Source organism: Pan paniscus, chromosome 2 (assembly GCF_029289425.2).
Source record: "Pan paniscus chromosome 2, NHGRI_mPanPan1-v2.0_pri, whole genome shotgun sequence".
NCBI classification, from domain to species: Eukaryota; Metazoa; Chordata; class Mammalia; order Primates; family Hominidae; genus Pan; species Pan paniscus.
Window position 1 is genome coordinate 125,990,194 of NC_085926.1, and position 26,542 is coordinate 126,016,735.

General features: G+C 49.5%; 1 protein-coding gene and 1 pseudogene across 2 annotated transcripts in view; both read right to left on the reverse strand.

Annotated features, from left to right (window-relative positions):
- Positions 1-2,973: 2,973 nt before the first annotated feature.
- On the reverse strand, positions 2,974-3,150 carry LOC112439524 (U2 spliceosomal RNA; annotated as a pseudogene).
- A 5,721-nt stretch (positions 3,151-8,871) lies between these two features.
- Positions 8,872-26,542, reverse strand: part of RUVBL1 (RuvB like AAA ATPase 1) — a 79,339-nt gene continuing 61,668 nt past the window's right edge. For both annotated transcript variants that reach the window (XM_034957300.4, XM_003829398.5), the window contains exons 8-11: positions 25,195-25,393; positions 15,617-15,719; positions 10,397-10,488; positions 8,872-9,323 (exon numbers count right to left, since the gene is read on the reverse strand). In XM_034957300.4, coding sequence (XP_034813191.1) covers positions 9,164-9,323; positions 10,397-10,488; positions 15,617-15,719; positions 25,195-25,393 — 554 coding nt within the window. In that variant the 3' untranslated portion in view covers positions 8,872-9,163. The remainder of the gene's footprint in view (positions 9,324-10,396; positions 10,489-15,616; positions 15,720-25,194; positions 25,394-26,542) is intronic.

Here is a 26,542-nt window from a genome sequence, read left to right on the forward strand (position 1 = left end):
CCTCAGACCCGACCTGTAGGCAAGCCAGAAGGACCCAGTGTTGTGTGGGTGGGAGTGGCAGGCTTGTGGCTGCTCCCCTAGAACGTGTCTAGAAGTCTTTCTGTTTCTACACCAAGCCCCCAGTGGTAGGCCACATTTCCACTCTCCCCAGTCCTGGACAGGGCCTCACCCCAAACCTGCCGCCGTCCCCACCACCCGGGCCTGGTGCTTCCTCAGGAACTTGAGGGGCAGGTGGGTGGGCAACCCCAGGGCAGGCCTGACCAGGGCTGTGGGAGGTCGTTACTCCTTTGCTGGGCTCCAGCCTCAGTATTTCCTTGTAGTCTTAGACCTTGTCTTGGAAACTGATTTCCAAGGGGAGTTGGGTCAGAGCAGGATGGTTCCTCTGAGACCACCTGATGGACAGGTATGGGCCTGGCCTTGCAGAAGCCACACCTCAGCACTGTGTTTTCAGACTGCCAGGACTCATGTGCAGCCAGGTCTGCCCCGCGCTCCCTCTGCACCTGCTGGCCTCAGGGCTCAGGGAAGCCCTGGAGAGGAGCACAGCACGTGGCCTCAGGCTCCAGACCAGCCAGGCGCTGTGAATTGCTGAGGCAGGCCGGGTGCTTGCCAGTATAAATATGTTAGAAAACCTGCTGCCCCAGGGAAGCAGTAGGCCAACTCTCGTGCCTCAGGTATTTGTTTGCACCTGTGGCCGTGGCCCCTCTTGCCTGAGAGCAAACGGAGCCCACATTCCAGCAGCCACGCATGCTTCAAGATGGCAGGCCCTGGCGTCTCTCCACCTGGCTCCTCCCCGTGCACAGGGAACTAATGCAGTGATGAGGGGTAAGGCTTACTCTACTTTTTCCCTTGGGGCAGGCACTGTCCCAGCCACTTCCTACATGTGCTCTCACTTCACCCCACTAGAGGCCCAGGAGGAAACAAGTCCGTCCATTTTACAGGTGAAGAAACTGAGGCCCAGGGAAATAGAGTGTGGCCAAAAGTCACTTAGCTCCCGAGCCAGGACAAAAAGCCTGAGGCTCACTTCCTACTCCAAGTCCCTGTCTGGCTGCTGGTCCTGCCTGCAGGTACTTCTGCTAGGGGCCTAGCTGGGGCAAGGAATGAGGGGTCTAGGGAAACAGGCCCCACCCCTGGAGCTTCCCCTTGCTGCCCTTGGCTCAGGGGCAGCACCCGCTTCAACTGGCACTCCGCTCCATCCATGGTGCTGCTTTACCACTGCCTCCCTGGACCTGCTGATGCCCTACCCCATACCCCGCCCCCAGCCTGCTCCTGCTGAAGCCAGGCCAGCATGAAGTCCTCAGGAAGGCTGGGATGAGCCTCCCATCTCATTCCTGAGGGGTCTGAGCCCCATGGCCTGGGGAAGAGCAACAGATTCCTGATGAGGGCCAGGGGATGGGCATGTGGCACTGTCCGAGAGTCAGCAAAAGCCCCAACCTGAACTTCAGCACCTACCAATGCCTGGTTCTGGAGAGCCAGGTGTGCCCCTAAGTGGTAGTGCCCACCTCACTCCCCTGCCCCAATCCCTTCTAGGGCCACATTACCCACTCCTTTCCACTCAGCAAACATTATTGAGCCTCATGGGGAAATGGAACAGAAGGTGCCTCTCCTCTTAAAAGCTCATGCCCCAGCAGTAAGGGTTCTGCAGTGTCTGTCAAACCTGTGGGCCTTGTTCCCTCTGCTGTCTGCCTGACAAGGAGCTCCTGTTCATCCTTCAAAGCACAGCTCAATAAGGCTAGAAACATCTAAATGCCCATCGGAGGGGGCTGAATAAATTACAGCAGCTCCTCCCTGTGGAAAGGAACTAGGAGGACATTCTTTATATGTTGAGTTAGAAGAATCTCCAAGACATGCTGTCAAGGAAAAATACAGAAAGCAAGAAACAATAGCGTATGCTACCATTTGTGTTTAAAAGGGGGGTAGGAAGCAACTAATAGACTACATCAGGAAAAGGTGTAGCAATTTCCCATAAAACTAGACATACACTTACCCTACACCCAGCTATTCTACTCCTGGGTATTGAAACCCAAGATGAAAATATATGCCTATACAAAGACTTGTACAAGAATGTTCATAATAGCTGAAAAATAGGGAACAGCCTAGATGGCCATCAACAGGCAAATGGATACATGTGGTGGATCCACAGGGTGGCATTTTACCCAGCAATAAAAAATAACAAACTATCCATACACACAACATTCAGGAAGCTCAAAAGCTAAGTGAAAGAAACAAGTCATGTTGTATGATGCCATTTACATGAAATTCTAGAGCAGGAAAACCTAATCTATTGCAAAAAAAAAAAAAAATTCTAACAGTGGTTGCCTCTAGTGTGTTAGAGATTGGCACAAGGAACTTTCTGGGCAATAGTAATATCCTTCACTGGGATTTGGGTTTCATTAGTCAGAACTCATGGAGTGCTCCACTTAGGATTTGTACATTTCACTGTATTTTTAACGTTTAAAAATAACCATAAGCAGCCGGGCGCAGTGGCTCATGCCTGTAATTCTGGCACTGTGGGAGGCCAAAGCAGGTGGATCACCTGAGGTCAGGAGTTCAAAACCAGCCTGACCAACATGGAGAAACCCCATCTCTACTAAAAATACAAAATTAGCTGGGTGTGGTGGCATGCGCTTATAATCCCAGCTACTTGGGAGGCTGAGGCAGGAGAATCACTTGAACCCGGGAGGCGGTGGTTGCAGTAAGCTGAGATGGCGCCATTGCACTCCAGCCTGGGCAACAGAAGCGAAACTCCATCTCAAAAAAAAAAAAAAAACTTAAAAAACCATAATCAAGTACTGAACTCTAGATAATTATACACATGCTTAACTATTTACAGAGGTTGTTGTATCTGCAACTCACTTTGAAATGCACAGAAGACTGACAAGACTGACTGGCAGGCAGACAGGGGGATGGGCAGTGCAGTGCCTAGACGACAGGGATATGGGGGCTCACCTGCAATCCTTTTTTTTATTCCCCCAAAGGGGGTGCACTATTCCTGGAGGTACTGCAATACCAGGTGGATGCATGGAGTGGAAAGAGCAAGGTCCTATTCCATCTCCCTGCTCCAAAAATCCATTTAACATACTGTCCTCAGATAGCAGATATTAAAGTGATAAGAACACTACACTTGATCTTAGCCAAAGGCTGAGAGGCGATTGCCTGTAATTCTTGCAGTTTTCCATGTGATATGTTTCATAATGAGTGTTGGGAAGGTCCTGTGGAGTGTGTGCTGCCTCACCCAGGTCCTGGCCATCTCTAGAGGAACACACCGGTGTAAGGCAGGCGCTTCCGGAAAGGGAACAGGAGGCAGGGGGCAGGTGTCGAGGGAGGTTTTCACGGTACACGCCTTTGGCAATTTTGCATCAAAAAACTAAGTGTATGCACATTTTTTTTAATTGAAAGCCCAACTCAGCCTTCCCCCACTGCTCCTTCCCCGCATGCACGGGGGGACACACGCCTTCCTCCCTGCCTGCCGGGACTTCAACCTCGCTTGCTGGGAAGTCGCGCACTTTCGTCGCGACTTCCCAAGTCGTGCTGGGTGTGACTTGGAATCTCGGATCCCTGGGCTAGGCCTGGCCACGCCCCCATGGGGGGGAGGGGCAGCGCGGCGGGGGCGGAGCCTGAGCCCGAAACGCCACGGGCGCGACTCTGTGCGCGTCCGCCCACACGGGGGCGCTGTGTCCTCGCAAGCTCCCGCGGGGTGCCGCGCGGCCCTGGAAGGCTGTGGTTTTCGAGGGGAAAAGGGAGAGTGGCTGGTCCTGCCTCCGCTGCCGCTTGGCCCTGAGATCCCCACTGCCCACGGGATAGGCCCCAGTCCACCCAGGGCCCCCCCTTCCCCTCGTCTCGCTCTCCTTGGCAGTTCGGGCTTCGGGTCAGTCCCACACTCGCGCCCGGCTGTCCCTGCTGCGCTCCTGTCACTGGCATTGGGAAGCCCTCCGGCCCCCTCTCTGCACACCTGGCACCACACGGCTCCTCCCTGGCGGCAAGTGGGTATTTGGGTTGGGCGAGCCTCTCCCTCCCGATTCCCGAGTTCCGAGTGGGTCCAGGCGGACCAGCGCTCTTCTGCAGGGGCAGTGCCTCAGAGGCAGGTCGCTTCGAGTGGGGATTTGTGCGCTCTGGCGCGGAGGAGGGGGGTGGGAAGCCGGCTCTTGCCCTCGTCACCCGGTGGGGAGCGAGCAGGGCCAACGGTGCGCTGAGAGCGCTCAGGGCGTCCCCAACAGCATGACCCGACCCAGGGACGAAGCTCTGGGGGACGGGACCACTTGCGATGACAGCTAAAGGAGCACAGGGGGGCGGCCGGCATGGAGAGGCGCGGCCGGCATGGAGAGGCGGGGCCGGCATTCCTGCGGGCCTGCCGGGAGGGTGGGGAACCTGGGATTTAGCCATGGGACCTGTGGAAGGGTTTTGGTCGGGGTCCTGACCGTCTAGTCTGGGTTCTCAAAGATGGCTGGGACAGTGGGCAGGCTTGCAAAGACCGAAGAGGCTGGTGGACCTGGTAGCTGAGGCCTAGGCCAGGCAGGGATCGCGGTGGGGAGGTCACAGTAGGTGTGGTCCCTCCTCCCCCCACCCCTCAGGCCTAAGTCACTCAGGCCCTTGTGTCACGGTGGCACCGGGACCTCCACTCACTACATACACACGCGCGCGCGCAGCCCCGTGAAAACCTGCGCCGTGTGCCCCAGACCTGCAGCCCGCATCCCGCCGTGTCCCCCGTTCCCTGCATGCGGCTCCAGTGTAAGTGCAGCGTGCCGTGTGCGGCGTCCCAGCCCGCACCCCGCACCCCACCATGTCCCTCTGGGTGAGGGGTCCGCATGCCCGCGCCCTCCCCGCAGCTGCCGGCGTCCCCATTAATCACGCGGCGCTGACGGCGCTGATCTGCGTGCTGGCGGCGTGACGGTGACGGTGACGGCGGGTGACGGAGCGGGCAATCGGCAGGCGCCCATCGGCCCATCTTATCGCGCCGGCCCAGCCGCCGCCCGCTGCGCGCCGCCCATTGATCGCGCCGGGCCCCTGCCCGGGGGTCAGCGCGGGCCGGGCCGGCCTGACAGCCGCATCCATCGCCGAGACGCGCGCTGATGGCGGCCCAGCCGGCACGGCCTGGCCATTAATCACCATGCCTGCCGCCAAGTGACGGGAGGGGCGGCAGGGCAGCAGGGGACGACAGGCAGCCCCTGTGGCCGGCCCACCCCCTTCACAGTTCCGGGGCCCTGCTGCGTGGCCCGCCCTGCACCCTAAGCTCCCCAGCCCAGGCCTCCCTCACCCCCTATCCTCTTATGGCCTGCTCTCCCCAGAACAAATGGAAGGGGAGTGGCTGCATACTGGAGGAAGCAAGAAAGAGGAACTTCTGTGTGGAGAATGAATGGATGACCACGGATGGAGGGGGTGAACACTGTTCTACCTCCCGAGGGACCTCTTTCCCAGACACCAAATGAGAGCAGGTCTGACCTGACAAACACCAGCACTGGCTGGGACAAGGGGGTGGTCATTTCGCCCCCTCTGGCTGCCTCAGCCCTAGCTGAGCCTCACCCAGGATGGGATGCTAGGGCCCCAGTGAGAAGCAGTGCGTTGTTTCTGTCAGTTGCCCCGTGCTACCCCCTCTGCTCTTGGGCTGTGTGGCCCTGAGCCAGTGCTGGCCCCTCTGGGCTACAGGGCTTTTTCCAAACACAGGGGGATCCTAAGGGATCCAAGTGCCAGCTGTCTGCGATAGGGAGGGGCAGGGCCTAGCAGGCTGCTTCCTCCAGTTTGACAAACTGTGACCTCTTTCCAAGTGGGCCAGGAATCAGGAACTCTTTACTGCCTCTTAGTCTCTTGGGTACCTGATACAGCTACATGTGGGTCACTTCACCAAGTCCTCACATGGGTCTATGGGATATGAACTTCCCACTCACACACCAGGAAACCAAAGACTCATGGGGCTAGGACCAAGGGCCACACAGAGGAGGAAAATGCAATCAATACCATGCCCTGCTGAGCCCCAGAACCCCTGGGTCCCCTCCCACTGCTCCTCTGCCCACAGCCCTCCAGAGCAGGGCCTTCTTGGGGTACCCCAGCTGCTCCGCCCAGGGCTGGCCAGTTTGAGAGATAGAGGTCGACTGGGAGTGCAACCCCAGCCCCCTTCTGTACCCCCATTTTATTACACAAATGGCTAAGAAAGGTTTGCTAACCAAGAAGTCACTCTCTGGTGTGACAGCATGATTCATTTAGTCCTAAAAAACAAACTATCCTACCAATCAATCTGGCAGGTGCAACCCTAAGACATGTGGCAGTAAGAAGGTGTCTGCACTGAGAAAATGAGGCAGGGCACAAGGTGGTTTCCCTGCCAGAGCCAGGGACGCGTCTTTCAAGAGCCCTTCCCAGTCTCACAAGTATCTCTGGGGCCATTAGCACAGGAGACAGGGCGCTGGGATTTATGTGAAAATTCCTCCCTCCCTCTCCTCAGCCACCCAATCAGCTCCCTGGGTGGCACCCAAGAGAGCCTGGGCTGAGAGCCTGGAATATTCAACCACTTCCGATGACCAGCCCCCACCCTGCCTCACTTTAATATTACAACAATTTTTCACACTGGAGCTGAAATAGTACAAAAAATGAGGCTGCTGTAATTGTTGTTAGATTGTGTGTCAGCCTGATAAGATGTAACAAATATTTTCCTCCCCACCAGGGTCTGTTTCCCTCTTAGTAATGGATGGAGAAACTTCTCATAGTTGGTGAGGGATCAGTCGTAAAAACTTCGCCTGGAAGATTAATGTAATAATCACAGGCCTTGCTGGAAAAAATAGGAGGAAAATTAAAATAATCCCACCTTCCTACCTATCCAGAACCATCTCCCTCACTTAGGAGCACAGACCAGCGAACTGGGCCATCTCTCTGGGCACCACCTCAGCTAGGATATTTGAGGGGCAGGAAGCAGGGGTCTGTGGCCTAGGAAGAGCAAGACCACAGTCCCCTCCTCACCTGGCTGATCTGGATGTTGGTACCTTGGGCAGCCAAAGAAGACTGTGTCCCCACCCGCGGCTGTGAGATCTGCTGTCAGCGCCACTTCCATCTTGCTCCTTAAACACCATGAAAGGCTTGGAGCCCAAGTGAGAGGCCCAGCCAGGGCAGAGGCCTGGTTCTGGTCCTCTAGGTGGGTCACCTTCCCCACACCGGACCCCGCTTCCTTCACCTGCCTGGTACAAAGGTCAGATCTTGACAGCTCCTAGCTGCTGCTAAATGCCAACACAGAAGGAGGCAGTATGGCCCCCAGGAGTTAGGAACACAGGTTCCAAGCAGCCTGATTTCAAATCCTGGTTCCATCTCTCACTAGCTGGCCAAGGGACTTGCCTGAACTGTCCCCTCCTCCTCTGTGGAAGTGGTCTTAGAAGTGGGCTAGCACACCTATCCCAGTCTCACAGGCTACTGTGAAGGCAACATGAAACGCAGAGTGTGAACACAGTCCCTGGTGCAATAAGCTCTTGCTGCATCTCTCTTCTGTTTGTCTAACATGGCTCGAGTGGGGAGGCTAAAGACAAGCGCAGCCTCAGAGGACACTGGCAGCCGGCATGGGCCACACGCACAGCTGACTTCATGAAGGGTCCCACCACCACTGCTGTGCATGCCAGTGTCTCCTCAGGGGCCAGGCCGAGGGAGAAGATTCACTCTGGCAGCAGGGACGGCTGGGGCCTCTCAGGCTAGATGGAATCCCCAGCATCATCTCCGCCCCCTCCCACTGTCCCCTTGACATGACTACAGGGGACTGTCCCTAATGGAAGGACAATGCTGCTTGCCCCACAAGGAGTTCATAGTTAGTCTGAACTAAAGCACTGGACCAAGATGACCATCCTAGTCAGCCCTGCCTCCCATATCATAACAGCACGGAGATCCAGTCTGAACTAGCACAAGGAGCAAGTGCTGGGAACAGCGTCTGGGTACTTAGCCCCACCTCAGGCACCACGGAACCAGCAGGGAAGGACAGGCCTGGCAAGGGCAAGAACGCAGCTCTCATCCTACTGGGAAGGCACATTCCAGTAAGGTGCACTGCCCAGTGCTGCACTTGCTCTTGCTGCTTACTTAGTGGGCGAACCCAGAGATTCGGCCAGAGAGATAGGGACACTTCAGAGGGACATACGAGCCAACTGACAAGAGCTCTCACTGGCCAAAGCTGGCTCAATTTGAGCAACAAAATAAATCTACTAAAGTATACAATGAACTTCCGTAAGTCCATTCTGATACAATCTTCCATGCAGAATCCCAAATTATTTTGGTAAATACTCAGTCCTCTAGAGGTGAGCATAACCCCTGCCATTTAAGTGTGGGCTGCATATAGTGACTTCCTTCCAAAGAATTCAGTATGGAAAGGCAGCAGAGAGTAACTTTACAGTGAGAAGACCCGACAAACATGACCTCAGCCAAAGGGTCAAGCTCACCATCAACGATGAGTCATGTTGCTAGCATGTGATGAGAACCACACATGATACGATGTGATCAGAACCACATTTCACCTCTGTAGTCCTCCTCTCCATAACCCACAATCCCAGTCTACTCATGAGAAAAGCATCAGACAAACCCCAACTGAGGGATGTTCTACAGAATACCTGATCAGTCCTCCTCAAAACTGTCAGGGTCATCAAGAACAAGGAAAATCTAAGAAAATGTCACAGCCAAGAGGCATCTAAGGAGACATGACAACTAGTTGTAATGGGTTATCCTGGATGGGATCCTGGCACAGAAAAAGGACATTAGGTAAAACTGAGAAAATGTGAACGCAGTATAATAATGCATCGGTATTGGTCATTCACGGTGACAAATGTGCTATCTGATGTAACATGTTAACAAGAAGGGAAACTGGGTACAAGATACATGGGAACTCCCTATTGTATGTTCACAATGACTCTGTACATCTAAAACTGTTCTGAAAAGTTTATTTTTTAAAAACTTAGACAGAGAGAGAGAGAGAGAATCAAAATAACCTATGAAGATTTATAGAAAACACACCAGGTAAGGAAGGGTTCTTTCAAAGCAACCACAGGAACAGTTACGATAACTTAAAAAGAAATGCTTTCCACACTGAACTGACAGCGCTGCAGACCACGCCTGAGTGGGGACGGCAGCCCCAAGCCCAGGGGCAAGCGCCCACAGGCCGGACCCAGGCCAGGCACACCTGGGGAGTCTCTTGCTGCTGAAAACCTCAGCCATCTCACTTCATGTACTTATCCTGCTGGTCAGCCAGGATTTTGGCGGAGGACTTGGCATCATAGAAAAGTTCACTGATCTCTTCGACATGCTCCTTCTCAATGCTGTCCTTCCCGTTGATTTTAGCAAGCAAGTTGGCCGGGGTCAGCAGCTGCACTGAGTACCTAGAGTGGACAGGGGCCAGGGCTGGAGTGAAACTGGGGCCACTGAAGAAAGCCCCTTCCCCCCACATCAGTAGGCAGCACTGGCACCAGGAGCAGAGCCCAGTGCTAGGCTTGTGCCAGCTGCTACGAACACAGAAAAGGGGAGACAAAGTTGTCACTTCTCAGAGAGCTGCAGTCATTATCCCATCAGAGAGGGTCCAGGAGCCACCAAGAAGACTTAAGTGCTATTCCCCAAATCTTTAGTACAGTCTACAAATCCTCCAGTAGGAAGTAATGTCACTGCTACTGGAAAAGGACTGCAAATTTAGATGTATACAGGTGTCCGACAGATAGGGATATTTAACATGGCAGGGAAATGAAAACATAGCCAGCTGGAAGTACATGCCCATCCAAAGGCATGAAGACTCTGCCGTTTTAAAAAGTACCCCTTCATCCAAACCTCACAGCTTGCATTTCTGCCTTCAACCTCAGGAGCAAGAACTGACTCAAGGGATGTAGGGAAGGGCTGAGGACTGTGAAGCAATGATTTTACAATGAGTCAGGCCACTGTGAAGGGACATGCTCTGCCGGTCCTGCGTTTGAGCCGCTGGAGAACAATTAGGAGAACTGTCTATGTCTGCGCTCCTCCCTGGCTCGCCATATCCACCACCCAGACATTTTCTATTTGCTTGATGGTTAAATAAATCAAAAAAGTTAAAGATTTACCAGGCCTCATAACACCACCGGGAGAACAGGAGCCAGGGCCCTGGCTAATGAGCTGCCACATGGTCCCTGCTCTCTAGTTCTGTGCATCTTCTCTGCCACAAGAAGGCCCAGGGTCAAAGCACTCTCCACCAGAGGGGAGCATCTGCTGCAGGACATGGGGACTTCACCCTTACTCTAGCTTGTTAAAAACCATCAGATAGATCCTCTGCATTTGAAACTCAAGTGCCCTGGCACCCATCGCGCCAGGAAGAGCGGATGGATAGAGTCCCATGCCCTAGGAAGGGACCTGCCTTTATTGTCCAGAATGACCCCAGCGAGGGCCCTGGCTGTGCTGGGGAGGCCCCGGCAGGCCCAGGGTACCGGCTCACCTCAGTGTGGTCTTGGTGCCAATCTCCCCCAGGTGGTTCAGTGCCTCCTCACTGATGTTGATTCCTTCCGTCTGGGCACGGATTTTAATGATCTTTTAAAGGATAAAAAACATGATCAACAGTGACTGACCTCAAGTGCCCCATTTCTAAAGTGCTTTAAAGACAATGTTGCTCAGATTTCTCACTGTGCAGCATAAGAGAAACTGAGACCTGGGTTGGTGGGCAGGGAGCCAATGCCTGCCCAGCACTGCCGGCCCGGCACCCTCCAGGAGGCATGTGCGGCCCCGCAGTATGCATGAATAGCATCACGGCCAGTGTGCTGTATTCAACTGACTCACGTGTGCCTGGTGCCCAAGGAGGTATGCAGCTTCCCAAGTGGCTCACTCTTGCCTCCATGTCCTCCCGTCCTCTGTCCCCAGGCAGAGAACTGGGGCCTCTTCTAACCTACCCTGGGCTCCTGCAAGGGCTCTAACCTTCCTCTCCAGCATGGGCACTACTGCCTACAAGCACTCAGGCAAGAAGGGACATTTTTTATTTGCTTGATAAATATGATGGTTAAATAAATCAAAAAAGTTACTTTTAAAGATTTACCAGGCCTCATAACATCACCGGGAGATATCTTATCTATCAAGAAGAGGCTGACGCTTGTTGCAGTTTGAAGATCTTGGTAGAGTTGGAGGGGAGGCTGGCTGGCGGCGGGGATGCTGTAACACGGTGGACCAGGATCCTGCAGGCGTACCAGCACTGAGTGATAAGGGGCAGCCAGGATAATGATGTTGTGTGTTGTGGAGCTGAGATAACTGCAGGACTTCGAGCCGCATATAATACAGGAATTTTTCACTTTGGCAGCTTCGTAAACAAGATATCAAGAAGCCCTTGTTGAAATTAAAGCCATAAAAGCACACCCAGTGTAGAGGCACAGGAGCTGGGAAAGACTGAGTCCCAGCTTCAGCCTTCCAGGAGGGAGGAGAGCCAGAGGTTTACTGAGGTGGCCACATCAAGCCTCGCCTGTCAGCTCTCCAGGCTGGGACCCTGTGGGCAGGAGCTGCAGGGGGAGCCCAGTCTCTGATGATCGTGGTTGGGCTCGGGGGACAGCACATCGGCTGCCCACAGATGGGAAAGGCCTTGGAAAGCCCCAGCAGGCCAGAGCGGCTGCGATGAGCCAGGTGAGGGTGAAGTGCTTGGCCAGCAAACACCCTGGGGAGGCAGCCCCTCCACCCGCGGCCACCACTGCTGCAAGGTGTTGTCTGCAGTCTTCCCTTTTCTCAAGACAGGCTCAGAACTCAGATCCTTGTACGAAACGTCCTGATTTTGGCCGGACACAATGGCTCACGCCTGTAATCCCAGCACTTTGGGAGGCCGAGGCAGGTGGATCACCTGAGGTCTGGATTTTAAGACCAGCCTGACCAACATGGCGAAACCCCATCTCTACTAAAAAGACAAAAATTAGGTGGGTGTGGTGGCGTGTGCCTGTAATCCCAGCTACTCAGGACGCTGAGGCAGGAGAATCGCTTGAACCCGGGAGGCGGAGGTTGCAGTGAGCTGAGATTGCACCGTTGCACTCCAGCCTGGGCAACAAGAGAGAAACTCCATCTCAAAAAAAAAAAAAAGAAATGTCCTGATGTCTAGATGTCAGCAACTTGTTCAAACATTTCACAAACACTGCATAGGCCACATGAAACGTATCTGCTGGGCTCATGGGTGAACTGCCAGGGTGTGAGCTCCACTGAAACAATCTTAGCTTGTGCAGGAGGGGCTTCACTGTCTGAAATCCAAAGCTAAATGCAGCTGGGCAAAAAGGGGCCCTCTGAAGTTACTGGATGGTACAAGGACAACCAAGAAAAGGAGCTGGGAGGGACTCACAACAGAACTCCCCTCTGAACACAGCTTCAAGGTAAAAAGGGCTTCTCACTCACAGCTGGGACTGAGGAAACCACCAGGTCTTGCCAAGAAAAATGTCCCCAGATGACCTTCTGAAACTCCAGGGAGATGTAAATATTGAATCCTGGAGCCTGGTCATAGGAGACAGCTTAAGCCTAAGTGCCTCGCCTTCAGTGAGATGCACTGAATCTGTGGCTCAGCTTCCAGAATGTCAGGGACACTCTGCTCTCTCTCTCTCACTAGAGAGAGCAGCAGGTCAGAGCAATCGTGAGAGCGTCTGTCTCAGGCTGCTCGAAAATGGACAGTTCATAAATGAGATCTTTAATCATTTAATAACCTGCAGGGATAGTTTATGAGGGTGTCGGCTTGGATTGCAGAGTACACAAGTTACATTGAGTTTGTTTAAAAACCTAGCCCCAGGCTCCAGTAAAAATGCTGAGGTTATCGCCTGGGCCAGCAGGAACAAAGCCACGAGTCCTGAGAGAAAGCCTGAGGAGAGGCCCTCCTGACTGAGCCAAGACAGCCCCAGCCCAGAGTTGGCCTGGCAAGTCGCTGTCCTAGAAGCACAGTGCAGAACATTCCAGACTGTTTGGGCCAGGAGCTCTGGGTTCGAATGGCGGCAGCAAGGGTGAACTAGCTCTGAGTGGCAGTCCTGGCTCTGCTGCTTACTCTCCACATAGCCACAGGACCCTCGTTCTTGGAGCCTCCAACACTGGCTATTGCGAAGCTGTTGTATGTTGTACGTAGAGGACCCTAGAGGGTACCTATGAAGCACACAAAGCTATGAATACAGTAATAACAACAGCAATGGGAAGGATGGGAGGGCCCGTTATTGCCAATACCTCACAAATCCTAATGACAATCTTGCAAAGGAGGGAGGAGATGTTCCATTTAACAGAGAAGGTGAAGGCTTGGTGAGATGCACCAAATTGCTCAAGTCATTCAGTAGGCAAATGGTGTCTCTGGCCCTGAACACATCTGTGCTGGGCTGCCTTTTTTGGCAGGACACATGGGGTTTTGGACCCAACAGTAAGGTGCTATGTCCCGCAATAAGAATGGGCCAGTTTTCCAAGAATTGCCTGGGACTCTGTTTCTGCTTCTGCCTCCATTCAGTGAATGCCTTGGCTTCAACCTGGCAGTCACCCTTGCAAGTCACCTGGCAAGACGCCCTTACGTGGCAATGAGGCCCCCGGCCATTGACACCATCTCCTAGGTAACATATACAATTGCTACTATGAACCATAACTGCTTCAGTAATTTGCCAATGCTGGTTACAAAGGGAGATCTGTGACTCTCCTGATGCATCTCCACAGCACTCCTGCATGCGGTAAGAGATGCTGGCAGGCCCAGGCTGGGCCTCCAGCCACAGGAGAGCAGCGGAAGTGCCAGGAAAGGCCCAGGAGAGGCCCTGACTGCTCCAAAGGAAAGGTCCTGCTCACAAACTGCCAGAGGAAAGCCACCTCATGAATCCTAATGACAATGAGATGAGAGATTTCTAGCAGGAGGGAAGCTGGGTGGCACGGTGATTAAGAATACGGGTTTCCGGATCAGAAAGCCTGGATTACAGCCAGTCCCGTTACCTGCTAGCCACTGACTAATGTTATGAACTTGGGTGAATTAGTTACCCTAGGTCGCAGTGTCCTCATCTGTCTTTTTTTGAGACAGGGTCTCACTCTGCTGGAGTGCAGTGGCACCATCACAGCTCACTGCAGCCTCGACCTCCTGGGCTAAAGCGATCCTCTCACCTCAGCCTCCCAAGTAGCTGGGACTACAGGCACACACCACCATACCTGGCTAACTTTTTGATGTTTTGGTGAGTAGGGGTGTCACTATGTGGCCCAGGCTGGTCTCAAACTCCTGAGCTCAAGTGACCCTCTAGCCTCAGCCTCCCAAAGTACTGGGATTACAGGTGTGAGTCACCATGCCTGGGCAATGTCCTCATCTTTTAAAATGGCAATGACAGTAGTTCTCCCTGCCTCATGGGTTACTGGGGATCAAATGGAATAAACTGGCCAGGCATGTCCTGCTCAACACGATGCTCAACAAAGATGCCATGCTCTGGTGAAAAGACAAGGTCCAGGCAAAGCACATCGAGATGTCACTGCAGCCCCAGTCTGCTCAGCATCTCCAACCATGGCTGCATGCCAGAGCCCATAAGAAGAGAACATTTGGGGCAAAGGTGGGCAGGGCAGAGGAAAGAGCACAGCACACGCTGCCTCGGAGACACCAATTCAGGGTATGTACCACTGAAGATGGCCTGGGCTCTACAGGGCACTGCCTGGCTTTGCATCCTGCACTTACAGCTCCATGACTCAAATGTAAAAAATAAAATAGATGGTGATCACATGGAATACCTGGAAATACCATGAAGGTGACTAGAAATTCCTAGTCCAATGGTATTCCTATGCTTGGCACATAGTTGTGCTCTAGCTCCAAACCAAGCAAGAGGCAATTCCTACAGGGACAACTGGGACTGTGGCCCTTTGGATAAAGCCCACGCTCATACATCCCTGTCGTCTCCCAACTCAGCCTAACCCAGATTCAGCTCACGCAGACTTCAGGGCATGCACCGTGTGCCAGCCACTGAGCTAGATGCTTCTACGGGTCCTCCAATGAAGCCTCTTATTATATGATCAGTTTCACAAACTCCCTCCTTCAGATGCTCTTCTAAGCGGTATGATGCTGTCTCGCCATCACCTCTGTGGACTTGGCAGAAGCCCTCAAGGACTCTATTGCAAAGCCACAGACCTGCCCAGGGGCGGCCTCCAAAGCTGCCGAGAAACTTGTCATGCTGTTTACAGCAGACAGGCTCTGCTAGGACACAAGCACTGGCCTCTTCCAGGTCAGGGTGGCTACATTCTGTACCCTGCTGGAGCTGGCTTGCTGTTGGTTCAGGTAGAACAGCGAGCCTGGCCTTGTCCTCTGAGTAGAAAAGGCCACAGGCATAGTCTGGCCTGGTCACCAAAAGGCTATCACTAAATCATATTTTATTGCTTCCTTTTTATAGAGCTGGTAGCCTCCCTAATGGCTATCATCATGTTGATTTTTTCACTATCTTTTTCCTAAAGCTTATCAAAGGGGGAACAGCAGAAAAGCGAACAGCCAAGACAGGGAGCTGAGCTTCTGTTGACACTTGGGGCAATGTCTAGTTAGACCAATCCATCTTTCAGATGGGGAGACTGAGACTCTGGAGTAATGTGACTTGCTCGAGGCCAGTAGCTAAGTGGTGAGATGGTGAATGGCAGCCAGATCCAAGCCGCAGATACCTTTCTGCACAGCCACCAGTGAACACTGGGAGCAAATGAGAGAAGAGAGCAGGAGGGAAGAAGGGAGGCTCACCTGTTTCATTTCCTGCGGAGTATACAGCATGGTCCGGATTATCATCACTCGGTCCAGAAGGTCAAGAGGGATGCCGTGAGGGGATGTGATGTCCTCAGTGCCTCTGTAAGGGGCAAAATTAATCCCATCACCTAAGCCTCTGTTAGACAAGAAACGACACTGGAAATACAGATCCAACACTCACACCACAAGCAGCTGGCTAGGCAGCCTAAGAATCAGAGCCAGGACCAGAGTAAACAGACTAACCTCCAGTGGCATAAAAACAACTTCAGGCTAGGCGCAGTGGCTCACACCTGTAAATCCCAACACTTTGGGAGACAGAGGCCTCCCAAAGATCACCTGAGGTCAGGAGTTCAAGAACGGCTGGCCAACATGTTGAAACCCCGTCTCTACTAAAAATACAAAAATTAGCTGGGCATGGTGGTGCACACCTGTAATCCCAGCTACTCAGGAGGCTGAGGCATGAGAATCACCTGAACCCGTGAGGCAGATGTTGCAGTGAGCTGAGAGTGTACCACTGCACTCCACCCTGGGTGACAGAGTGAGACTCTGTTCCAAAAAGAAAAAAAAAAAAAAAAACCAACTTCTTTATCTTGGTAATCATCAATATCATAGGAAAACTGGGAAGGAGAAAAAAAATAACTAAAATCATACTCAAAAATAATCATCTAGATACTTGCCAAACATTCATATATAAACAAATTATATAGTATAATATATAGTATATACTATATTATAGTATATACTAATTATACTCTATAGTATAATATATAGTATATACTAATTATGCCCTATAGTATAATATATAGTATATACTAATTATACTCTATAGTATAATTTTACAAATTATACTAAGTATGCAAGTTTTTTTTGTTTTTTTTCATGTTGCTTCAGTCTTCTTGTTTTGTTTTGTTTTTGAGACTGGGTCTTGTTCTGTGGCCCAGGCTGGAGTGCAGTGACATGATTCTAGCTCACTGCAGCCCTGGACTCCTGGGCTCAAGGGCTCCTCCCACCTCAGCCTCCCGAGTAGCTTGGAGTACAGGCGTGAGCTACTGCACCTGGCTTGCAACAGTCTTAATAATTATGTTTAATATTTACTTAACAATCCATTAAATATTTTACTTAACCCAAATTGTTGAGCATTTAGGTAGTTTCCAATTGTTGCTATTATTTTTATTGATATTTTGATAATTTGATGCATACAGCCATAAGCATTTCCTTAGCAACTGTTGTAGTGCTTGACAGAACCCTGAATAGCTACTTGAATGAATAACTATCCTAATTTATACAGCTACACATGAGTTATCTAATCTCACAGGATCATAGCACTACTGAGTATTCTCATTCTGAAATATTTTGCTATTTCAACAGTTTAGAAAAAGAGGGAAAGGTAACACCTTAAGTTTGCATTTCTTTGATTACTAATGAGGCATTTGAATGTATTCCCTTATATATATTATTTTACTTCTTTTTGAGAAGGGTCCAATCCCATCTTTTGCCTATTTTTCTCTTGAACCCTTAGCCAAGCCATAGGAATAACAGCCCAGGGAGGAACCTTGCCAACCCACCAGACCCTGAGGTGCCCTGCGCAGCCACTGGTGGCACATGGGGCCAGCCTTCAGCTAGTGTTTGGAGGGCCCAAGTGCTGTAGGCTTCTGCCTTGGCCTCTGGGGGTCATAACAGCAGAAAGGCTACACTTCTGGCATTCTTAAACTTGTGCAGGATTGTACAGTCTATGGTTATAAGTAATCAATATAACAAAGAATTAGTCATGTCAACTGGATTTGTTAGTATCTGAATATTTGGTTTCAAAAACAAGTAAGCATGCTAAAAATTTAACTTTAGTAAAAATAAAATCTACCTGTTTAAATTCTATCCAGTTGAGGTATAAAAATGCATATTTATGACTGCAAAAATAAAATGCAAACAAAATACATGCTAGCACAGGATGAACCCTGAAAACATGCAAAGTGAAATAAGCCACCGACAAAAGAACAAATATTTTCTGGTTTCTTTATAGGAAATATCTATAGTAGGCAAATTCATAGAGACAGAAATTAGCGAGGCCTGGTGGTGTGTGCCTGTAATCCCAGCTACTCCGGAAGCTAAGGCATGAGAATCGCTTGAGCCCAGGAGGCAGAGGTTGCAGTGAGCCAAGACTATGCCACTGCACTCCAGCCTGGGTGACAGAGTGAGACCCTATCTCAAAAAAAAAAAAAAAAAACACAGAAATAAATGAGACGTTACCAGGATCTGAGGGGAGGAAGGGTTGGGACTTCATGCTTAATGGTTACAGAGTTTCTGTTTTTGAGGTGATGAAAAAGTTTTGGAAATAGTGGTGATGGTTTTAGAAATAGTGGCGATGGTCATGCCACCCTGTGAATGTCATTAATGCCAATGAATTGTACACTTAAAAATGGTTAAAATGGCAAATTTTATGTTACACACATTTTACCACAATAAAAACAATTCAAAAAGAGAATAAAATGCTACATTAATGAATTGTTAAATCTAATGTAAAAAAATTAAAATCAGCCGGGCGCAGTGGCTCACGCCTGTAATCCCAGCACTTTGGGAGGCCGAGGCTGGCAGATCATGAGGTCAGGAGATTGAGACCACGGTGAAACCCCGTCTCTACTAAAAATACAAAAAATTAGCCGGGCGTGGTGGCGGGCGCCTGTAGTCCCAGCTACTTGGGAGGCTGAGGCAGGAGAATGGCGTGAACCCGGGAGGCGGAGCTTGCAGTGTACCGAGATCGTGTCACTGCACTCCAGCCTGGGTGACAGAGTGAGACTCCGTCTCAAAAAAAAAAAAATTAAAATCTTCAAAGTAAATATGGAAACAAACTAATAGGAAATACAAGTATTAAGTTAACTTTAGAGAAAACTTATCTTTTTCCAGCAATGAATGTCTTTTTAAAATTAAGAATTATAAAGATGAAATTCTATCATGATTCAAATCTCAGTATTTGGTGTGCCTGGAACCTTCACATTAGGCAAAATAACCTTTTAAAACTACATTTAATTTTTAGTTTTTAAATTCTATTTAGGCCATAAGTGTTTTTTAAGTCTTATTTGAGAATTCTTCTGGTAATTTTGAGGAAATCCTAAGATCTCAATTTTGCCACATTAAAATATCCCAAGGACAAAAATATCCAAAATTCTACACCACCCATGATAAATCACAACAAACATAAAAAGTTTAAAGAAGAAAAGGTTAGAGAAAAATAAAGTACTCCCAAATCAAACTTCACAAGAACAGAATTTATAGAAATGCATTAATAACATTTCTTATAGTTTTTAAAGTCTATTAAAAGGCTACCAAGTGGTAAAAAGGAATTTGAGGAGAAAAACAAAAGAAAAGGCTGCTGAGGACTGCTAAGCATTTTTCAGGAAGTAAAGACCAAACATTTCTGAGATTTGTCCAAGCTATGAATCTGAAGTAGAAAGTTTCTTCTAGAAACCATATTAGTGGGAGACAGTTCTAGTCAGTGATGCTGCTGAGTGGGCTGGCTGAGTGGAGCCCTCATGTGCCAGCAGCGGTGCTGGGCCATGTGCTGACCTCAGCAGGAGCTGGGGGAACAGGGGGTGGGGAGGATCACAGTTTAACAAGGCAGCCATAATGGTAATGTTATAAAACTGCTAATAAGAAGCTGGATAATAATTACATTTTGGTAAATCTGCAGATTTATTCTTGCATCTTAGAAGTTCATTTCTGGCTTTGGCCTCAGTCTACTATTAATTTTAACATTTTACCATTCAGCAATTGTCCAAACTCGGCCATTAGTGAGCTTCCTCCAGATAGACAGTTTGGAGCTATGAAGCCACAGACCCAAATCTCCTTGGAATCCAATACAGCGTATCTATAAAAGCAAGACAAATGTACTTCTGGAAAAGTATCCTATAGATATACCACCACATGTGCAACATGGCTGACTCATTTGTGACTACTTTCCTCTTACAATAACTGTGACACTGTGGATGTTTTGGACCAAATTAACTCTTTTTGAAGGGCTGTCCTATGCACTCCAGGATGTTCAGCATCATCCTTGGCCTCTACCCACTAGATGCCAGCAGCACTTCTGAGTCATGTTAAGTAAAAATGTCTCCAGACATTGCTACATGTCCCCAGCGGAACAAATTTGCCCCTGGTTAAGAATCACTACATAAATGCTTCTTTATGTAATCCTGTAACTACAGGGACACGGATAACACAAAGCTTTTCTGCTGACAGAAAGCACAGTAAAAACACCTCTCTGGGTAATGCGATGGGTAACTCACCTAATATCCACTTAACCTTGGCTCAGTGGACACACAGTAAGAGTGCTAAAAAGACAGCCATTTGATTTTCTGATGAGGCTGCCAAAACAATTCAATAAAAAAAGAACAGTCTTTTCAACAAATGGTTCTGGGACAACTGGATATTCACATGCAAAATAATGAAGTTGGACCAACCCCTTCCTTATGCCCTACATGAAAATTAACTACAAATGGTTCATAAACCTACATATAAAAGCTGAAACTATAAAACTCTTAGGAGAAAACACAGGCATAAACCTTTGTGATTTTAGATTAGGCAATGGGTTCTTAGATACGAAACCAGAAACACAAACAACAAAAGAAAAAACATAAATTGGACTTCACTGAAATTTAAAACTTCTGTGTGTCAAAAGACACTATCAAGAAACTGAAAAGACAACCCAAAGAATAGGATATTTATAAATCATATATAAATGATAAAGATCTAGTATCCAGAATATATAAAGAACTCTTACAATTCAACAACAGAAAGACAAAGAACCTGAATAAAAAATGGGCAAAGGATGTGAATAAACATTTCTCCAAAGACAATATACAAATGGCCAATAAGCACATGAAAAGACGCTCAACATCCTTAGTCGTTAAGGAAATGCAAATCAAAACCACAATGAGATATTACTTCATTACCCACTAGAATATCTATAATCAAAAAGACAGACAAGTGTTGGCAAGAATGTGGAGAAATTGGGACCTTCATCCATTGCTGGTAGGAATGTCAAATGATGCAGCTGGCTTTGGAAAACAGCTGGCAGTTCCTTGAAAGGTTAAACAGTTACCACTGGATCCAGCAATTCCACTCCTAGGTACATAACCGAAATAAATAAAAACCATGTCCACTTAAAAATGTTGTACATAGGCCAGGTGTGGTAGCTCACAGTAATCCTAGCAGTTTGGGAGGCTGAGGCAGGAGGATCCTTGGAGCCCAGGAGTTCAAGACTTGAACAAAGTGAGACCCCATCTCTACTTTAAAAAAAAAAAAAGAAAAAGAAAAAGAAAGAAAGAAAAAAAAAAGTTGTACACAAATGTTCAGAGCACCATTATTCATAATAACCCAACAACCCAATGTCCATCAACTAATGAATGGTTAAATAAGATACACTACTAAATATTCCATATAATAGAATACTATTCAGCTGGAAAAAGAAATAAGTACTACGCATGCTACAGCATCATGCTAAGTGAAAGAAGCCAGTCACAAAAGACCAGATTATATGGTGCTATTTATACAAAATTTCCAGAAAAAGCAAATCTATAGAGACAAAATTGATTAATGGTTGCCAGTGGATGGGGGTAAGGGTGCAGAAGGGGACGATGACTGTTGATGGGTATAGTTTCTTTTTGGGGTGATGAAAATGTTCTAAAATTGACAGTGGTGATGGTTGCACAACTCTGTGAATACACTAGAAATCACAAAAAAAATTGTATTTTATATGAATTATGTCTCCATAAAGTTGGTTTTTTTTTTTTTTGGGAACACTATCTGCCACAGGGTTACACTGAGCAGAGACCATACTGTTTCTTAAATCTTGATGCTTTGGTGCAACAAAGTGACTTTCAGTGAGAAACTCCTACAAGAACTCCTAATCCCAGGGAGCTATACCTCAATATGAAGAGAAAATCTCCCAGTTTTCAAGCTGGGATCAGTGCTGGGCTCTCATCTAACAGTTCAGGATCCTGAGCCTGGAAGGAAAGGGACTTCTTATGGTGGCAAGTTAGGGAGGAGCCAGGCAAGAAGGCAACAGAGCTTTGCCTCCCTGTCATCCATGGATGGACCCTTCCCAGAAGGAGCCTGGAGCATCAAGAGGACCAGGGACAGGTGCTTCTTCTAGAACGGCTCCCACATCAGCTGTCCACAGGGAGAGGTGACCTAAAGGACTTGGGGGCTGCTCGTCAAGGTCAGGAGGGGCTATAAAGAGGCTTCATGCCTTGCTGGGTTCTCAGAGATCCCTGAGGCCAAGCCATGTCCACAGAGCAGACCAGGCAGGGGCATGAAATCAGCTTCCAAGAGGGCAATACTCTAGGGCTGGGTTGGGTGACAACTTTGCACTCACTTTTTCTACTCTTCACATAATTCTGCAAAAAAGGTGCTGATATTCCCATTTCCTGATGAGGATGGTAAGATTCAGAGAGGTCAAGGAACTCGCCTGGGTCATGAGCTTCCACATGACTCCAATGCCTGTAATTTTTCCATGTGGGAACCAGGCTAGTGCTGAAATTCATGCTCCATAAAACACAATGGCCATCAGAGAGTGGGCTCACTTCTGAGGCTCAATCCACAAGGGTCATTTACACAGGGAGGGGTGAGCGGCAAGAAGCCAAGAGGGAGCGTACACTACCTGGGAAAGAACACTCCTAGGAGGCTGTATTTTCACGGCAATCTGTTGTCAGCATCCAACAGTTCCCCACTGCCACCTCCAGGCAGCACCCCGTCAAAGCTCCATCCCCGCTCACAGCCCAGGGTCCACTGGGAAGCGGTGTGGGAGAGCAGTGAGAGCATGGAGTTTGGACCCAGACGTTCCTCTGGGCTCAGGTTCCAGTGGCAACACTTTCTAGCCTATGGCCTGGGCAGGTAACCTCCCATTTGAGTCTGGAGATAACCTCAACTGCTCACAGGGTTGTCAGGGTGTCCTGGGAGGACATGAGATGGCCCATGTAGAGTGCTCTGTATAGTTTCTGACACACAGGAAGCCCTCAGTTAGTCACCTCCCTTCCCCCTCTCTTTCCTTCGGAGCTCTAGAGATCAGATGTGGTTCTGGGGGGTAAGGAAGCCCTGTAGTTCCCCTCTAGGGGTGGAGTCTGTGGGAAGCATATCAGATGGCTATTATTGTTGGCTATTACTTTTTTCATTACCATGTTGACATTATTATCACCACTACAACAAATTTCCTACTAGAACATAGTGCCAAAATTCTCTTCCAAAGCAAACAACCGAATCTGCGTTACCTGAGCCGACCTGCCTAAAGATCCATGTTCTGAGTGTCTTCCTTACTTGAGTAACTACAGTCTAGCAAGGAGTCTCCACAACCTCTAGCAGCCCTTGATCAAATCAGCCCAGATGGGGCTGGGGCCAAATCTCCCGGGTCTCAGGCTGACCAGAGCTTTGTCTCCACTGAGCAGGTTCTGAGATCAAGGCCACCTTTCTGTGCACCTTAGTCCTGAGTGGGATGGGACTGAGAGACCTTACTTCTGGGGACGAGAGATGCCAGGCTCTGCAGGTATGGGCTGGGCTGGGTTCCCTACTGTGGAGGGAGGGAAGCCTATTAGCAGAGCTCCCCAGCAGGGGGCACCATCTGTCCAAGGCTGAGCCCTTTCACCAACTGCACTGTCAGGCTTCAGCCTGGCCTAGCCAAGGCTAAGCAAGTCCAGACAGCCACAGGCATGCCAGGCATACCAGCCATAAGGCCCACATGCATCTGTCTCCAGAAGCTGCCCAAGTAGCCATGCTGGATCTGGCACACACTTTCTCTCCAAGACTTAGGAGGCACTTATGACAGTGGTCTTGTCTAGAGAGCATCACGGACGGGGATTCAGAGTAGCTACAAGATGCTGCCACATGGACTTGAATCACGCATTCAATTCCTAATTGCAAGTGAAAGAAACCATCTGAGGGGGAAGGGCTGTTGCTATACTGCAGTGCTCACAGCACTACAGAACCCCCATTGTGGGGCTTACCCAGAGCCAGCAACACCAGAGTTTGCATGTTTTTTTTTTTTTAATTATTTTTAGAGATGAGGTCTCACTGTTGTCCAGGTGGGAGTGCGATAGCTATTCACAGGTGCAATCATTGCACACTACAGCCTTAAACTCCTAGCCTCAAGCAATCTTCCCGCCTCAGCCTCCCAGAGAGTACACTATAGGTGCATACCACTGTGCCCAGCTTGGACAGTCTTAATAATAAAGCTTCTCTATTAAAAGCAAACTAAAATCTTAGATAGGGCCCACCATCATTCAGAGCTGAGTTAGGCAAATCAGCAGTTTTTATTTCAAACTCAGTTTGGCTCCAGCTGTGTCCTGAGATACTCATGGGCCACAGGGTGTCTTTCTAACTCCCACTGCCTCCACTGCCCTGAGCATGCAGCCTCAGGGACTTTGTCCCCACACTACTCTATTGCAGGCTTGAAAACAGGCCCCTCATCACCCACCTTTGTGCTCCCAGCACTGCAGAGACCAGGCACTAATGTTTAAACAGTATCACAGAAAACCAAAAGAGCAATAAAACTACCAGGTACTGGGAATACTGACACTGGGCTTGAGAGATGGGAAGATGGGGTGTTCTCCAGGACCACGAGCATGGAGAGTGCTTAGGAGAAAAAGCAACCGCAGGAAAGTTCCTGGCCCAGCTTTGGGCCAATCTTGGCAGGATGAGCACCGTATGAACACTTGTCTTCCAGGGGTCAACATCTGCCCTTCCCAAAGGCAGGCCAAAGGGATGGGAAGGAGTGGAGCGGGAGGATGGAAAGACACCAGTGTGGTTCAGAGGTCTGGGATAGAAAGAAAATGCTGGGGCCGGGCGTGGTGGTTCATGCCTGTAATCCCAGCACTTTGGGAGGCCGAGGCGGGCAGATCACGAGGTCAGGAGATCAAGACCATCCTGGCTAACACGGTGAAACCCTGTCTCTACTAAAAATACAAAAAAATTAGCCAGGCGTGGTGGTGGGCAACTGTAGTCCCAGCTACTCGGGAGGCTGAGGCAGGAGAATGGTGTGAACCCGGGAGAGGTGGAGCTTGCAGTGAGCCAAGATCGCGCCACTGCACTCCAGCCTGGGCGACACAGCGAGACTCTGTCCCCAAAAAAAAAGAAAGAAAATGCTGGTTTTGTTATCAGAAGGAGCTGGGTTCTTATCCTGTCTTTACAATGAGGGACAAGTTATGATTCCAGTTTCCTTATTTGAAAAATGACGCCAATAATGCCTACCTCTCAGAGCGCAGATGAAGACTGAAGACGTTCATGTGTAAAATGTCATCAAAGGCTAGCCCTGTCTGATCTCACCTTTGTACACTCCAATTGAATGACCAAATTGCAGTATCACACCCCAAAGATCACGTGGGAGACCCTCCTCATGAGTGACAGGACAGCTGCTGCCTTTGGTGACTAGGGAAATGAGGCCAGAGGCAAGCCACTTGGCACATTTTCCCTCAAAAACAACATGACCTCCCCTCATCCCTGTCCCACCTCATGGGGTTTGGAGAGATCCTGAGGAACAAATGAGCCCAGATGGAAGTTAAAAAAGCCTTATGGCTGGCAGGCAGCCATCCTACCTGATGACACAGTTGCCTCGGTTGGATGCAAAGATGACGATGGGAGCGATAGAAGACTCCAGGGCGCGGTGCAGGTAGGTGAAGCACTCAATGTCCAGCATGTGGACCTCATCAACAAACAGCACACCCGGGACCAGCTCAGCAATGCCCTGGTCGATGTACTTGTTCACCACCTTATTAATCTCCCCTCGAAGTTTGTCTAGGAGATGCAAGGATGGGCAGGCAAGGTCAGCACAGGGCTGGGGGAGACTATCGCCTTTTCTCCTCCACCTGAATTCAATCCAAACCCACGCTAGGAGCCTAGTTTTCCTACTAGCTATGTGATCCCAGACAGGGTGTGTCCCCACTCCAGGTTTCAGTGTCGTCATCTGAACACAGTGATAATCATACCTAAAAGGTCACAAAATTGGCAGCCTCCCCCAAAAGATGGGTTTGGTTAAATGTAAAAAGGTTGCACAGGTGTTCTGCATGGGAATCCCTTCACAGCACACGCTCACTGCTGTCACACTCCCTACCATGCCTTATCACTTCCCACATACCCAATCTAGCTCTGTCTGATCTGGGAGACATTGGAGTTTGGGAGCCCTGGGTGAAATGAGTTTTCACATGCAAATTTACCTGTTCTATACTCAGTAAATGACCCTTTCTTTTGGTCCCATACAACAATGCTTAGGTTAATTAACTTTCAATCAAGTGCCTGGACTAAGGAAGTGGGTGCTTTTAGAATCCTGAGCAGAAACCTTTGAGGAATGAAAGGCTCTGAAGAAAGGCCCAATCTCAGAGCTCCTAGAGGGATGAGTCTCTCAAAAGTTACATAACCCAGCTAAGGTCTCAGTGCTCATTTTCCAAGCCAGCTCCTGTGTTATCATCAGGAGGGAGCAGCTCACAAATAGAAAACTGGAAGATCTGAGGCAGCGTCTTCCACCAAAGGCAAGAGGCAGGGATTGTCCAAAGAGGATGCACACCGAAAACCGTGTGAAAAGAAGGAAACTGCTTCTGACAACTCGAACAGAAAGGTCTCAGATTGCTGCCCTGGCTTAAACTTTAAAGACAATATTTGCTTTAATGTTTAACTAACATCTTAAGGTGACGAAACTGTAGGTGGAATTAGAAAAAAAACAGCAACAGGAAAACTGGGAAGAGCAGCAGGTTAAATAAAGGTTCACAGGGGAGCAGCAGCAGTGTCCCCTGTGGAGCTCTGGGAAGTGCCCACAAACTGGGCAGGGCAGTATGTGGAGCTGGTCTGTGGAGCTGCCCTGTGCTCTACTAGGGAGGGGGCTGACAGCCCCAAGGCTCCAGAGCCTGTGCTCCAGCAGAGCTGGGCGACACAAATCCATATTTCTGGGGC